The sequence below is a fragment of the Arvicanthis niloticus genome, chromosome X (assembly GCF_011762505.2).
Source record: "Arvicanthis niloticus isolate mArvNil1 chromosome X, mArvNil1.pat.X, whole genome shotgun sequence".
In the NCBI taxonomy this organism is placed as follows: domain Eukaryota; kingdom Metazoa; phylum Chordata; class Mammalia; order Rodentia; family Muridae; genus Arvicanthis; species Arvicanthis niloticus.
Window position 1 is genome coordinate 46,640,618 of NC_047679.1, and position 15,582 is coordinate 46,656,199.

Consider the following 15,582-nt stretch of genomic DNA (forward strand, 5'->3'; position numbering starts at 1 on the left):
CCCCCTGGCCTCAGAAAAAAATGAAGAATCAATGATTTGATTCACAGGAACAACTCAAAGAGGGGAATGTTGAGGCTTACTTCTTTTAACAGAACAGTAGCCATTTTGTATTCAGTCTCCATTTTACTCATAAGGTGAAATTAAGTTCAAGTTCTCAGACTCCACTTCCCAGAAGTAATTATTCATAGCTTACACTGAATAATATTACTAATAAGCCAAAAAGTTATGATTGAATCACCTATGCTCCTTTATCTCAATGTTATGAAATTTCCCTGTTCACTACCCATCTACCACCATTCTTATCACATTCAGGACCATTTAGCTTAAAGGTTAGATGATAATACTTTGTCTAGTAAGACAAATGTAATATTGTTCCACTTATTCCCTTTTAAACTATTGAACCTACCTGTTTTTATTCCCTATAAAATGACTGCTCTGAGAATTGTTTGATGTCATATAGATGTATCTTCAATAAACTTCCTTAACTGAGATTAGTGTTTGTATGATTGGTATAGCAATTCCTGAACCCCAGCAGATACTTTGGCTTAAGAAGTACACTGATTAAGAAGCCTAATTTCTTGAGACGTAGTTACTCTTATGTAATTAATGATTTAAATCTATTAATATATATAAAACATTTAAAAGATTAAAATGAGCAAAAATTCTTATTGGTTATTCTTTATTGCTTGACATTTCATTCTTTTGTTCTTTGTGATTTTCTTTCTTGCTTCAATGAATATCTCAAATGTGATAGGTTTTCTTATCTTTAGTAAATGTCTCATAATTTATTGAGGTGTCATAACCTTCTGCACAAGGTGATGGCTATGTGCTAGATAATGTTTTAGTGTCAGGATGGGATATCGTTTTCTTATCTTGGCCTTTTGGTTTTCTTCTCTCAAAGCTTCTGCATATCGTATGGAAAAGGTACTAGGTTCAATGCCACTGCCTTTAGACATAAATTCTAGGACTTTCATCTTGGTAGTTTCAGTGTAAGCTTTTGGACCTCATTGGAACGAATAGCATGGAGGATCACTATTGGGTATCTGCTTGTATTCCAGGTACTTCAGTTTCACAAAATCTTGAGTGATGAGCTTCCTTGGCTCTCTATAAATAAAATGTTTCTACCCTGGGTACACTGGCATAAAATTCAGGAATTTCCAAATGTCTTCCTCAGAAACATAGTTACTTTTCATGAAAATCATAGCCAGGATGGTCATAAAAAGACCAGTTTTTGGTAAACCACTGCCAGCACAAACCTTTCCTTTGTTGGGGAGTTTTAGCAGGCTGACTAGATCATAAAAGTGATTAGTTGAGCCAATTTCAATCACACTAGCTGCAAATGCAATTTCAATGTTCTCAAAAGCTCTCTTAAGTATCTCATTAAGTCTGTATTGGTGCTTTGGTTCAATAAAATTTATTAAATCTTTTCTGGCAATGAGTTGTTTCATTTTAAATTTGTAGAGTGTATACTGCTCCACTAAAGTCATATACATAGGCAATTTTTGCATGGAGTCTCGTGGCAGGTTTGATAGTCTGAGTATAATGAGTTCTTCCCACAGTAACAGTAAGGTCCTTCATCAAATTCTAAATCATCACCAAAAACAGTGAGGGATGATGGTACACAGGAAGGCCATCCAGCATCACTACTTGTTTTGGAAGCAGGTGGCATCTCAAGAATCTCCCCAGGCACAGAAGAGGAAGAGCAAGGAGGTTTTTCTTCTACTGCTTCACTATCATGTGCTTCTTTATAATCTTGAGAATCATCACCTTTATGACAAACTTTCTCCTGAGAAACATCTTCTTCAGGATGGCCTTTCTCTTGGTTGTGGTTTTTTATTCTTCAAGCGGTTGTGATGCTTATTCTACTGACCCCCTAGACATGGTGGCTACAATAATTAGAAGTATAGGCAAGAGAACAAGGGATGAGTATATAAGAGATATTGTGAGGATGTATAGACCTTCAACCTGAAAATTCTAGTGTAGCTTTAAGGAGTATGACATTTGGTGTTTTCTGTGGTAGATCTTAAGAAATGCACCATGTTCCAATTCTCCCAATCACCCTGATGTATTTAGAAACCTGCAAAGGAATACAAATGATCCTGCTACTTGTAGGCACTGCCTCACTAATAAGCTGGTGGTAGGACATGGGAACCATTCACTCTTTTGTTGCTGACATGACAAGTCTCCTTGTATACCATGACAAGAAAAAGAAAGGGGCTCTTCTGCTGGGAGACAGCAAGGCCCAGAATTGGCTGAAGTGGGGACAATGTGTTGGACATAGAAGTAGCTTTAAAGACTGATGGTCTCTACACTTCTAGCTCTCTAACTATACTGCATGCTTGCTGATATCTTCTAAAATATCCTAAAATCTTTCTTGCATATTTTATGGTTAAAACCACTAGCTTGGGAAATTAACACCTGTTGCCTAGCAGTAGGGTACTAAGTAAAGAATTTATTGCTATCTCTCCTTTCTCATGTCAGGCAGCCAGAAGCTTCTCTGGCTAAGCTGGTTCATTCTTTGTAAACAAGAGACAAAGGGAAAAAAAAGAAAATCTTTTGCACAAGAAAATATGCACAGAAACCTGTATATTCATACCCACATTTACATTCACATTCTCATTTATACATTACCACATTCACATTTTCTTTGGCTCAACTATCTGATTCATACAGTTCACAAGAATTCATGCATGCTTATATACACACACATACACCTACATAAGTGCATATAGACACACACACATATGTATGTGTATGTATATGATGTATATGTGTATGTGTATATGTATATGTGGAGGGAGGGAGGAATGGATGGGGCACGGCCTCCCAAGCCAATCATCCATAAACTTTATTCTCTGGCCTTTTTGTACCTTTTTAGACATACTTATTTTTTTTTTTTTTTAGAAAATTACCTCATAGATAAAATGGTACATAAAATGGGAGTAACAGAAGGATAACAATAACAAGTTCAAATCAATGTTTCATAATGCAAGCTTGCTATAAGTTAAAAGCAACAGTTTTTTACATGACCTTGTTTTACCATAGTGCACACCTGTGGTTTCATCCTTTAACCTAAATGCTTTTTGTTGAACACAAATTTATCCCAAGTCTGTTACTCTTTTTAGTATGATAATCACTTTTGTAACAAAAGCTCATTGTGTTTGTTATTATATACAGCTGTTACTTCATATCAGGAGGAGTGGGCACATTCTCTTATTGATTCTAAATTTATTATAACATTCTAGCAAAGCAACTAAGACCATTGCTTAAAACATTCTTCCTAAAATTATTTGAATCAAGTCAGGAATTCTATAGTATCATTAATTTATCTACATATCATTAATTCATGAAAGTTCATCTTTATGTTGATCTATGGGAAATCTGATCAATAGGGTGGGATAATGGCCAGGGATTAGTATATTAATTTAATAATAACAGGAAAGACATCTCAGCTGCAAGAAGCAGTTATGAGATGAATTCTCTTTGGGACCTTGCCTCATAGAACTCACCCATTGCAGGCCATACAAAAATGTGGGCCACCTCCAGGAAGGCCACCTGCTAGCCTTAACCTATCCTAGTTGGCTCCTGACACACTTCAGTTTGTAACTCCCATTCAGAACTCCTTAGTTCTAGCTCAGGAGAGATTTTCTGTCTTGGATGGATTCTGGGGTGACTAGAACCTTCTCAGGGTCACTTCATGAGCATATTGATCTTGAGAGCATATACACTCTCATCTTAATTATGGCTGCATATTCAGTTCAATGATATCACCTCACCTCACTTACTATAATAAGAAGTGGGGCTTAGAGCTTCACAACCCTGCTGTGGGTCTTCAAAGGCAGAACCTATAGCATGGTTAGATTATTTGTTATGTAATTTATTTAGCTACTTCAAACATTCCCTTCAGTCATTCCTTTCATGTCTGGTATAGGCTCAAGCTCATTCTTAACACTCTCTGTGGTGTATATTCTCATAGTGAAGACAACACTGCCTTGTTCTCCTCAAGACTGAAGTAATAAGAGGTTCTTTATTGACAATTCTTGTTTCATTTTTCCAGACAAAGAATAAGGGATAGATTCTATAACATACTCTTTGAAAGTGGATGATTCTCCCTATCATCAGGATAGATTCAGTGTCATCTGGACAAACCTAGTAGTATTCCTAAGCTGACTGAGTAGGCCACTAAGTAAAACTCAGTCCAAATTCTAACTCCTTCTGTGTCACAATAGGAGAAAATATGTCACATCATATTAGTAATGCTCAAAAATTTGAGACTGCTATTAGGGGGGTAAGACTTTATGTGGTCCTCTCAGTTCTAGTGGCAGGGAATTTTCTAAGGCCTTTCCCAGAAACCTCACCATAATGATTGTCAGAAACTGACTCCATTTTTGCTTCTGAAGTCTTCATCTCTGGTTATATCCTTCACTTTCTTATAGCCCCTCTTTCACAAGTCAGCCTGAAAATCTTGTTCAAGGTGACTCAATGAACATAAGATTAAACTCTGCACCTTAGTTTTCTGAAATCTACAAAGTTCAGAGTATCATCACACTTTTTCTTCCTATTAAGGCAGAAGATACCTTTTTTAAAAAGAGTTTTAAGTCTCAAAATGTCAAACCAATATTTTTATTCAGTACTTATACAAAAGAAAGAACTCACATTGAATGTCACACTGGTAGCACTGTTTGGGTAGGTTATGCAGAGGTACACCTTTCCTATATGGACATTTGTCACTGAAGGCAGAATTTGAGAGTTTTTTGCCTCAAAGTCTAATTCAAATTCTCTGCTTCCTACATCATCTCTGATATCATCTCTGGGCTTCTTGGTTCTGCCATCATGTTTGATACTTGCCCCTCTCCTTAATAAATTCTTATTCCTATGAAAACACAAGCCAAAAAAATTCTCTTCTTTTTGTTGCTTTTGTTTATGGTGTTTTATGAAAGCAATTGAAAGGCTGCCAATCACTTATGATTCAAATTTATTTTAACCCAATACACAAAATAAACAATATACACATTAGGAGAGTAAAGTATTTTTCTATGTATACATCTAAGGTTTAAATCTGATTAAGCATAATTATTTATGATGAAATAATTCAAAATTATTTCTTACAGTTTTTTTCAAATTGCAGTTGATTATCATTATTTAATCATCCTGCATATCAGAGCTTCTTGTTCCTCCGTAACTGTAACTTACTTCCCAGTAATCAGTTTTGCCTGGTCTGTTTCCTAATATACATACATGATACTAACATACTATCATTTTACTAAAAATTCCCAATACTTTAAGATTTTGTAAATTTGTAAAATAATTAAAAGATAAAATCACAGGGAGATACTCCCTTATTTTCAGATTGCTCATATAGAACACAGTTCTTATGCTATTCAGAACCCTGGACATTGAGTAATGGGATATCAACTTAATAGATGCTTATGGGCTGCATCCCTAATACAAACTGATTCCTTTCTCCCACCCTGATCTCATTCTTTCAGAGGGGGAAACAGATATTATCTAGGATCAATGTGGTTATTTTTATTCAGAGGTGGATTTTGTATCCATTCCTCTGTTGAAGGACATCTGGGTTCTTTCCAGCTTCTGGCTATTATAAATAAGGCTGCTATGAACATAGTGGAGCATGTGTCCTTAAATGTGGTACATTTACACAATGGAGTATTACTCAATTATTACAAATAATGAATTCGAGAAATTCTTAGGTGAATGGATTGAACTAAAAAATATCATCCTGAGTGAATTAACCTACTCACAAAAGAACACACATGGTACGCACTCACTGATAAGTGGATATTAGCCCAAAAGCTTGAAATAGCCAAGATTCAACTCACAGACTACATGAAGCTCATGAAGAAGGAAGACTGAGTGTGAATGCCTCGGTCCTACTTAGAAGGAGTAACAAAATACTCAAGGTAGCAAATATGGAGGCAAAGTGTGGGAAAGAAACCTAAAGGAGGGGCTGTCTGGAGACCATTCGACCTGGGTATCCATCCCATGTGCAATCACCAAAGGTAGACAGTGATGTGGATGTCAGGAAGTGCATGCTGACAGAAGCCTTATATAGCTGTCTCCTTAGAGGTCTGCCAGAGTCTGACATATTCAGAGGCAGATGCTCACAGCTAACCATTGATCTGTTCAAGGGATTCCCAATGGAGAAGTTAGGGGTTCCCAATGGAGAAGTTAGAGAGAAGACTTAAGAAGCTGAAAGGGTTTGTGGCCCCATGAGGAGAGCAACAATGCCAACAAACCAGAGCTCTCCAGGGTCTAAACCACCAGCCTGGGAACACAAAGGGAGGGACCCATGACTCCATTTGTATATGTAGGGGAGGATGGCCTTGTCAGGCATAGGTGGGAGAGGAGATCCTTGGGGGGGGGAAATTTGAGGGTGGGGAGGTGGGAGTTGGGGGGAAGGTGGGGGCATATCCTCATAGAAGCAGGAGGAGGAGGGATGGGCTAGGAGGTTCCTGGGTAGTGGGGGGAATGGGGTAAGTGGATAAAATCTGAAATGTAAATATAATATCCAATAAAAAAAGATAAAAAGAGGTGGTTTTTGTGTTGTTTCTCATTTGTAAGGGTCCTATAACTTCAGTGTGAGGTTCCTAGAAAAATGTCACATCACTTTCAACACTTGGCTAATGTCTCTCTGCACCCCTTGCAGGGGATGTGTTGGAAAAGCAAAGAAGGGTTTAGCAGAGAACCCAAAAGAGGAGGTATGTTGTCACATACAAAGTTGTGGTAATCTATATCTTCCTTTTACCACCCAGATGTGATCCCTCATGTAACTTCTATGTAGGTATACATACTTTTTAAAAGGAACAGGCTGAAATTTCTAAATTTCAGGCCCTCCCTAGTTTGTTGAAGTTTATTGATACTGACTTTGTCTCTGTAGGCAATGGTAACATCAAGAAGTTTCTCTGTCTTTCTTTTCAAGGTGAGCCTTATTGAGCAGCTTAGACTGACGTGAACCTCTAACATAATCTTCCTGCCTCAGCCTATCTCTTTATTTATACTTAATATTTTTATTGCTTATTCCTTGGTCTCTGTACTTCAAAACATTATTCTGAGTTTGAAATTATACATTTAACAGCAGAAAAAAACATTTTAATGTAATGAGCAGAAAATGAATGGCACAGGGTTTGCTTGAAGAAATGAGGAGGACTTGAGAGAAATTCTGAGCCTTTGCCTGTCATGTAACAGTCTTGTGAACTAATTTCCAGTGGCTTATGTGCAAAGGGAATCTTACAAACCCCAACATGCAAGATTTCACTACAGAATCGAGGTAAACCACCTTGCACAATGTTAAAAAAATAATTGAAGCTTTAAGTAACAGTAGTTACTACTAAGATGATTTTTACCCAACATAGTAACTACCTTTCCTTACAGAATGTAATTGCAAGTATTTTTTAAATAAGTAAATCAGAAGGCATAGAGCAGGCAAAATGCTGCTCAACCAATAAAATAAAAGTAGTGTTCATGAATTAGGGAGTGATATTTCATTTGTTCTTCTTTGACTGTAATCAAATTAATATTCCTCTTTTGTGAAAACACAAGCATCCTCTCTCATTGGTGCTTTGAGTTCAAATTATTCTTTCTCATTATTTTCATCATTCTCTAATATCCTTCCTTATCATTTTACAAACCAAACTCCTAGTAACCTGGTGCAAATATTCCTTTAATAGAACAGAATCTGGCTCTATTGATTCTTTTTTTTCTTTAAAAATTTTGTGTGTATATGCAGTTTATTATTATTGTAATAACATCACATGTTCCTCAAAGTACACTCACTCCAGGATACTCTTCTCACCTCCAAACTTTCTCATCTTCTCATAATTATTTTTATTTCAGTTTGTTTTATTGTTTCAGGCATTCTCTACTATTTGAGAATTTCTCACATGAATATAATCTGAGAAATGGAATGAATTTTGTGGTGGTGTGAATGAAAATGGCCCACTTGGGCTTATAGGAAGTAATACTAATAGGATCTGTGGCCATGTCGAAGTAGGCGTGTCACTGAGGGTGGGCTTGAGGTATTAGATGCTTCAGGCCCAGTATTACTCTCTCTTCTTGCTGCTTGAGGTTCCTGATGTAGAAAACATCACTACCTCTCCAGTAACATGTCTGTCTGTCTGTCTGTCACCGTTCTTCCAACCATGATGATAATGGACTAAACCTCTCAAACTGTGAGCAAGCCACAAATAAATATAATCCTTTATAAGAGTTGACATGGCCATAGTGTCTCTTCACAGTAATAGAAAACTTAACTAAGATGGAGGTTTGATTTTGTTTTTGTTTTGTCAAGTTCACCCACCATTTTCTGCTGTGAAATTCCACCCCATCCTTCAAACCATTTTTTACCAACTTTATGTGCACTGTCCCAATCCCCCTCCCTCCCTACACACACACACATACACACAAACACACACACATCCCCTCCTCCACAGAGTCAACCTATTTACACGTGTATAGATAGGGTCGGCTACTAGATCATGGGTAGCCTTTTAGAGGCAGTATACCTAATATAAACTGTTTTTTTTTTTTTTCTTCCAGCAGCCACTAATTGCCATATGCTTTTCAGCTAAGTCTGGGACTTCATGGGGTCCCCCCATCCATTCTGGGATTTTAGATGAATTGATGCCATACACATTGTGTACATGCAGATCCAGTTATTGTGAGCTCATATGTGCCATATCTCATGTCCTGCAAATATTGTTTTGCTGCAGATGTCTATTTTCACTGGGTCTTCCAGTCTTTCTATCTTCCTCCATGATGATCCCTAAGCAGTGAAGGGAAAAGATCTGTATTAGATGTCTCATTTAAAACCAAGAACTCTTATTCTTTTTCTTGTATTCTTATTCTCTGCATATTGGCCAATTGAGGTTTCCATGTTAAATGCTATCATTTGCAAAAAGAGCTTGTCTGTTGGGTGTTGACACACTTTATCATGGGTAATAAGCATAAATCCTTGAGAGGCAGTTTAGTGCTATACTTATTTAGGAAAATAATAGTAATAAATTCTTCCCAGGAGCTTATCACCTATACAGCCAAGATCTCATGATCCGCTTAAGGGTAACAGTGGATTAACAGTGTTGTGGATTGAGCCTTAAATATGAATAGAAAGTGGTGGATTAGTCCCATAACATTGGTGCCATTATTGAAGCAGTGGGCATATCTTGCCAGGTCAATAATTATTTTAGCACACAGGGCTTATAGCCAGGGAAGACTGTTAAAGGTTTTTGTCCCCTAGTAGCATGCATAACACCTTCCAGCTCTCTGAAAGCTACCAAGTAGAAATGAAGCTTCCAGGTCAGTGACAGTTTGATTTTTCCATGTGCTTCAACTTAAGAATGTGGTGTCTTCACAGTCTTACCATCAAGTTCTGGAGGGTAATGAAAAATAATAATGGCAGAGATCTGTCATGTTTAGGGAGGTCTGTATGAACTCACTGGCCAATGGCATGGTACCCCATACATGTCACTAGGCTTTTTATTTGCTGTTTTGGAAAGACATTGTGTCTCTGTTGCTGAAAACTTCTTTGGGTAAACTATATTTACACATGTATATAACTATATTTAGGAAGTTCCCATACTAATAAATTTCCATATGGCTTTTCAAGGTTCTTTAGTGTTAGTTACCCCCCTTCACACTCCCTCCTCTACCCTGCCCTCCCAATTCCACACCACTTTATCTTTCCTGTTCCATTATTCCATTTCCACTTATACAATTTTTGTTCTATCCTCCTCTATTGATAACTCCTACATACTCCCTTACTAGTTTCCTGACTTCTATGGGCATTCCAATTTAAACAAACACGCTTAAGATTCAAAGCTAGCATCCAAATCTGTGAGAGAACATGTTGTATTTGTTAATCTGGGTTTGGCATACCTCAGAATGCTTATTTCTAGCTACTATTTACCTAAAAGTTTCATAATTTTATTTTTTTATAGTTGAATAAAATTCCATTATATATATATATATATATATATATATATATATATATATATATATATATCATTATATATATATATATGTATATATAAATTTCATTAAAATTTTTATCATTTTTAATTTTTAAATTTCTTTAAAAACTTTGTATTTATATTTTTTTGGACATCTGGGCTGTTACCAATGTCTGAATATGAACATGAATGATCATGAATATGCAAGTATTCTTTGTAGTAAAATGTAGTTCTTTGAATATTTGCCCAAGTGTGGTATAGTTAGATTATATGGTAACACTTTCTAGGTTGTTTATTGTTGTTGTTTTGTTTTTGCTTTTGTTTTATGGAATTTCCTCACTGATTTCCATAGTGATTTCATTTCCTACTCCAAAAAATGAGGACGTGTCCTCCTTTTTCAATATCCCCAAAAGCATTTAACAAAAAATACTCGACATTCTAAAAAGGGTTTGATGAAATTTTAAAGTTGTTTTAACTTGCATTCACTTGATGGATAAGTATGTTGAATAATTTTTTTTATTCTTCTCTCATATATGAAATCCCAACCACAGATTTCCCTCTCTTTTCTCCTCCTAGTCCTGCCCCTTTCACTGAGATCCACTCCTCCATTTACCTTCTGAAAAGGCCAGGCCTCCCAGGGATGTCAATGAGAAATGGCATATCATGTTGCAATAAGACTAGGCACATATTCTCATATAAAGGCTGGAAATGGCAACCCAGTAGGAGGAAAAGGGTCCCAATTGCAGGCAAAAGAGTCAGGGACAGACTCTGTTCTCACTGCTAGGAGTCCCACAATAAGACTAAGCTACACAACCATAAAATATATATCCTAGGCCAGTCCCATACAGGCTCACATTGTCAGGTTAGTCTCTGTGAGCCCCTATGAGTCCAGGTTAAGTTAACTTATTATTTGAGTTTTCTCATGGTGTCTTTGACCCCTCTGGGTCCTGTAATCTTTCCTCCCCCTCTTCTGCAGTATTTGCTGTGCTCCACCTAATGTTTGTCTGTGGGCCTCTGCATCTGTTCCCAACAGTCTCTGGATGAAGCCTCTCTGATGATGATTATGCTAGGGTCTGATCTGCAAGTGTAGAAGAATACCATTAGGAATTATTTCATTTACTTTTTAAAATTATTTTTGGCCTGAAATATTTTGTTCTAACCTAGGTATCTGGGCTACCCTTCCTCTGGTTCCTGGCTCTTCAGGCAGTGTCAGTGGTGGGCTCCCTCTTGTGCCATGGGTCTCAAGCAAGAACATTCATTGGTTGTCTACCCCTACATTTTCTGTGCCACTTTTAGCCCAGCACATCTTGTAAGCAGGACAAACTGTAGGTGGAAGGTTTTATGGCTGGTTTGGTATCCCAATGACTCCACTGGGGATGGCCTGTTCAGGCTCCATAATCCCATTACTAAGAGTTTCTGCAAGGGTCACCCATGTGGATTCCTTGCCATTTTCACTGCACTAAGTTTCTATATGGCTCCTGAAATCCAACCCCATTCCAGATACCTTTCCCATATTCTCTCCCTCCATGTTTCCCTCATCTGATCCCTCATGCTCTCATCCCCACTCACCCTTAGTCCACCCTCAAAATCTATTCTATTTCCCCTTCCCAGGGAGGTATGTTGAATATTTTTAAATGTTTATTAGTATTAGTTCTTTTTGAGAATTTTATTTAGTTCCAGGTCCCATTTCTCAATTAGCTTGTTTGTTTTCTGGTGTTTATTACAATTTATTTTCTAATCCATTTTGAGTACTGAAATCCAAGTTTATTTCAATTAGCATTACAAGAAAGAGTAAAATACAACTTTTTTGAATTAGTCTTATCACTTTAGTCCACCACCAAGCATTACCATGTTACCAGAAAAAATCACTGTTCCAATTAACGTTTTAATATTTTTTTGAAATATTTTTTCAGTTTGTTTGAAAATAATCAAAACTTCATTTTAAACATGAAAAACAGCAATATGTATGTAAGCACAATGTTAAGAAACAGACCGTGAAGCACGGTAACTCTTGATTAAAAGATCATTTGCAAAATAGAAAAGAAAAATGCATATAAAATTTCTCATGTATTACAGAATAAGTTACAAATTTATTATTTTTAGCTCATAAAACATCCCACTACTTAGAAGAGGAGCTATGGGCCACACCTCTGCGATGAGCCCTGACATCCCTGACATTCCTGGCAGTCACAACATTGCCAGGCACAGCTGTAACTCTTCTTGCTGCTCTATTAGCCTCATCAATCATAGCCTCCTCATACATACTAGTGAAGAAACTAGGGGAAGTATTATTGATCTTAGCTATAACTTCCAGGACCTTCATCTTGGTGGTTTCGACATAGGCTCTGGGACCCCAACGGAACTCATAGCTTGGGGGGTCACTGCCAGGAATTTGGCAGTATACCACATAATTTTCCTTCACCAAATCTTTGGTGATAAATTCCCTGGGCTCTCCAAAGATTATATGACTCCTCCCGGGATATATCCCCACTACCTTTAAGAATTCCCAGACCTCTTCCTCAGTGGCACGGTTCCCCTTCATGAAGATTACACCCAGGAGGGTCATCAGGAGCCCTGTTTTGGGTAACCCACTACTGCCACTCAGACTTCCCTCGGTGGAGAGACCCAGCTTTCCCACAAGCATATAGGATTGAGAACTGGGATCAACTTCCTTCAACTCAAGGCCAAAAACCAATTCCAAACGCACAGAGATTCTCCTGAGGATCTCAGTGAAGTGCACCTTGTACTTCCTGTTGATTACTCTCAGCATATCTGCCTGTGTGAAAGGCTCTTTCACCTTAAACTTCTCCATCATGAACTCTATCAAAACATTGGCCTTCCTGGTCAGAGGATCTCTTCGTGCAGATTGAACTGCGGCTGCTATCTTGGAGGCCTGTGCGCTCCCCTCCTCAGCACCTGCAACAGAACCTTCAACACCAACATCAGAACCCTCAACACTTGCAACAGCACCCTCAGCACCTACATCATGAACTGAGCATGGCACATCTAACTCAGGAGAGCCATAGGATGCAGCCTGGGACCCCTGAGGAGTGCTGACATCAGAGGAGCTGAGGGTATCTTCCTGGACAAGAGGGGAGGATGATGTTTCCTCCTCCTCCACAGTGGGCTGAGCACCCTGGAGATTCTGGCTTTCTCCACGAGTCTGCTGCCTTTTGGCCCTGGAGCGGCCCTTGCTCTTGTTGCCCCTAGGCATGATAAGTTGTCACAGGAGCACCAGTCAGGAGCACTGAAAACGCAGATATCTGAGAAAAGAATAACACTATGAGTGTCACAGCATCACTAGGTGGAGAGAAACTTGCCTTTAACAAATGCACCCTTTGCTGCTTTTCTCTGGGCGTCTTTTTGGGTACTCACGTTGCTCTGTTTCTCCTGATCAATCCACTTCCTACGAAACCTGTGGAGGAAATCAGAATCTATTAGGCCACTGCCTGGCACCCCATGTTGTAGCTTCTCAGTGAGAGAAACACATTCTTTAACATTTCCACTACGGCTTCGTATGATAAATTTCAGGACCCTCTTTGTTTACATTGAGACCCCTCGTGTATATTTTTTTAACCATGGTTATATCAACACTTTTCTCTGCTGCTCTAAACACTACAATCCTCACTAGTAACACACAGGAGAAAATTAAGGCACTCAACCAGCAGATAAAAAATATACCAACACTTGTGTAAGGCCACCTGTTCCTTCCACAGAGCTCCTCACTGAATACATTTTAATACATTGTATAAATCCGCTACCTCCTTGTTCTTCAAATGACAAACCGAGGCTGCATCTTGGTCATTAGGCCCACCCGATCCACCTAGGCCACCATACAACGAACAATTCTGTGTAGCCCGTCCCCATACAGCACTGGACAAATTTCCCAATCTTTCTATTTTCATTACTGGTCTACCTCCTTATAAATCCATAGCACCTAGACTTCTTCTTTTGTCTGTTAGTCTTCCTGCCCCAAAATGTCATTCACTAACAAACGTGAGGAAAGTGACACATATCTTGGCCTAACCGCCATGTCCGGAACTCTACCAGAGCAGAAACAGGCCTGTGTGACTGGCTTCCTTTTTGTTGGGGAGAGTAGGCTATGGTTTAGGGGATTTACAATAGGTTTTTGGTTGTCAGAGTTTTGACAACTAGCCTCAAAGCCCTAGGACCCACACCCAAAACACCTGGAGATACTTTCTTACCTGACAAGAGGAGCCAGCGCGGAGCCAACCAAGCAGTTCCTCGACTGGACCGTTAACCGGAAGTTAAAGTCCACCACTTCTGAATCCCCCTCCCCATCTGGATCCTGTTTCCCTGTCCTCTTTCATTCCGGGGGGAAAATGAAGTCCCCAGATAACTCATATCTGTTCTTTATGTTGATTTTGCCTCGGGTAGCGATATTTTGATGTGAGCTAATAGGTGTCCAACCAAACATCTCATTTCCACCAGAATAATGAGAAAAAGGTAAAACGGAGCTATTTGTAGCCTAGGATTCCTGTTCACGGCTTCACCCTAAAGCATTAAAAGTGCCCTACAAGGTGTTTGTTGCTGGATCCTGAATATTCACTATGATCCATCACCTTCTCTTCTAGTCCTATATTCCACAATCCCCTAGCCAGCTATTTATTCTCTCCTCTCTCAGTTCTCCATCCACCTCCTTGCTTTTCCGAGTTTCTACTTCTTTTATTCCCCCCACCCCTTCTCTCAATCCTCACCGCTACACTTTCTTTTTTTCTACTCTTTTATCTTTGATCATTGTCTCACTGTATCTTAGATTTTCTGAGAACTAACTAAGGACCTTGCTCTTGAAAAGAACGTTTATGAGTTTTCTGCCTCAGTGTTCCTATGTGCCATCATATCTGGTGTCTCTCATTTTTTACTTTTTTAAAGTTTTTTTTCTTTTTTTTCATTTTTATTAGATATTTTATTTACACTTCAGATGCCATCCTTTTCCCCATTCCCCCCCCTTAGAAAATCCCTATCCCATACCCCTTTTTTCTTTTTGCATTTATACATTTTTTTAAAAATGTTAATCATAGGCTTTATAAGTTTGGCAATGCTCAATCAGAGGTGTAACCCACTACCCAACCTAGATATATCAACTATCTTTGACTGGTGGAGATACATGAACCTCTGCCTCCCTGTCTCCCCCCTCTTTCTCTCTTTCATCACCTAGCTTCTCCTCTCCTTCTTCTCCTCCTCTTCTTACTCCTCTTCTTCTCCTTACTCCTCCCACCTTAGCTCCTCCTACACATCACCCTTCCTGTTAAAATGAAACTTTTCTCTCAAAATACAATTAGAGCATAAATATGCCGATTTGTACCAGTGAGGTATAAGATGGTCCTAATACCCAGTCCATCGTTTTGTTGACTAACCAGCACCTCTGTCATCTATCCTAACTAAAACATTTAGTTCTGAACCTGGCTTTAGGATGAATGTCAGCTGAAGACCATCCACTCAAATCTTTTCTCTCAAGGTAAATAGCCAGGATTGGCTATGAGGCTATAAGTTTTCAACTCTGTCAGAAATCCAGAGTGACTGAGTTAACTATAATTGTGGGAAGCACAAAGCATAGCTTCTAAAACCTAGCCAATTTATCATGATTAAAGATTAA

At 38.5% G+C, this 15,582-nt stretch overlaps 1 protein-coding gene and 1 pseudogene across 1 annotated transcript; both read right to left on the minus strand.

The window, feature by feature from the left end:
• Positions 1-785: 785 nt before the first annotated feature.
• Positions 786-8,001, minus strand: LOC117694939 (melanoma-associated antigen B1-like; annotated as a pseudogene).
• A 4,083-nt stretch (positions 8,002-12,084) lies between these two features.
• Positions 12,085-13,179, minus strand: LOC117695313 (melanoma-associated antigen B17-like). The gene has a single exon (XM_034486166.2). The coding sequence runs from the start codon at positions 13,177-13,179 to the stop codon at positions 12,085-12,087; it is 1,095 nt and encodes a 364-aa protein (XP_034342057.1).
• Positions 13,180-15,582: the final 2,403 nt, after the last annotated feature.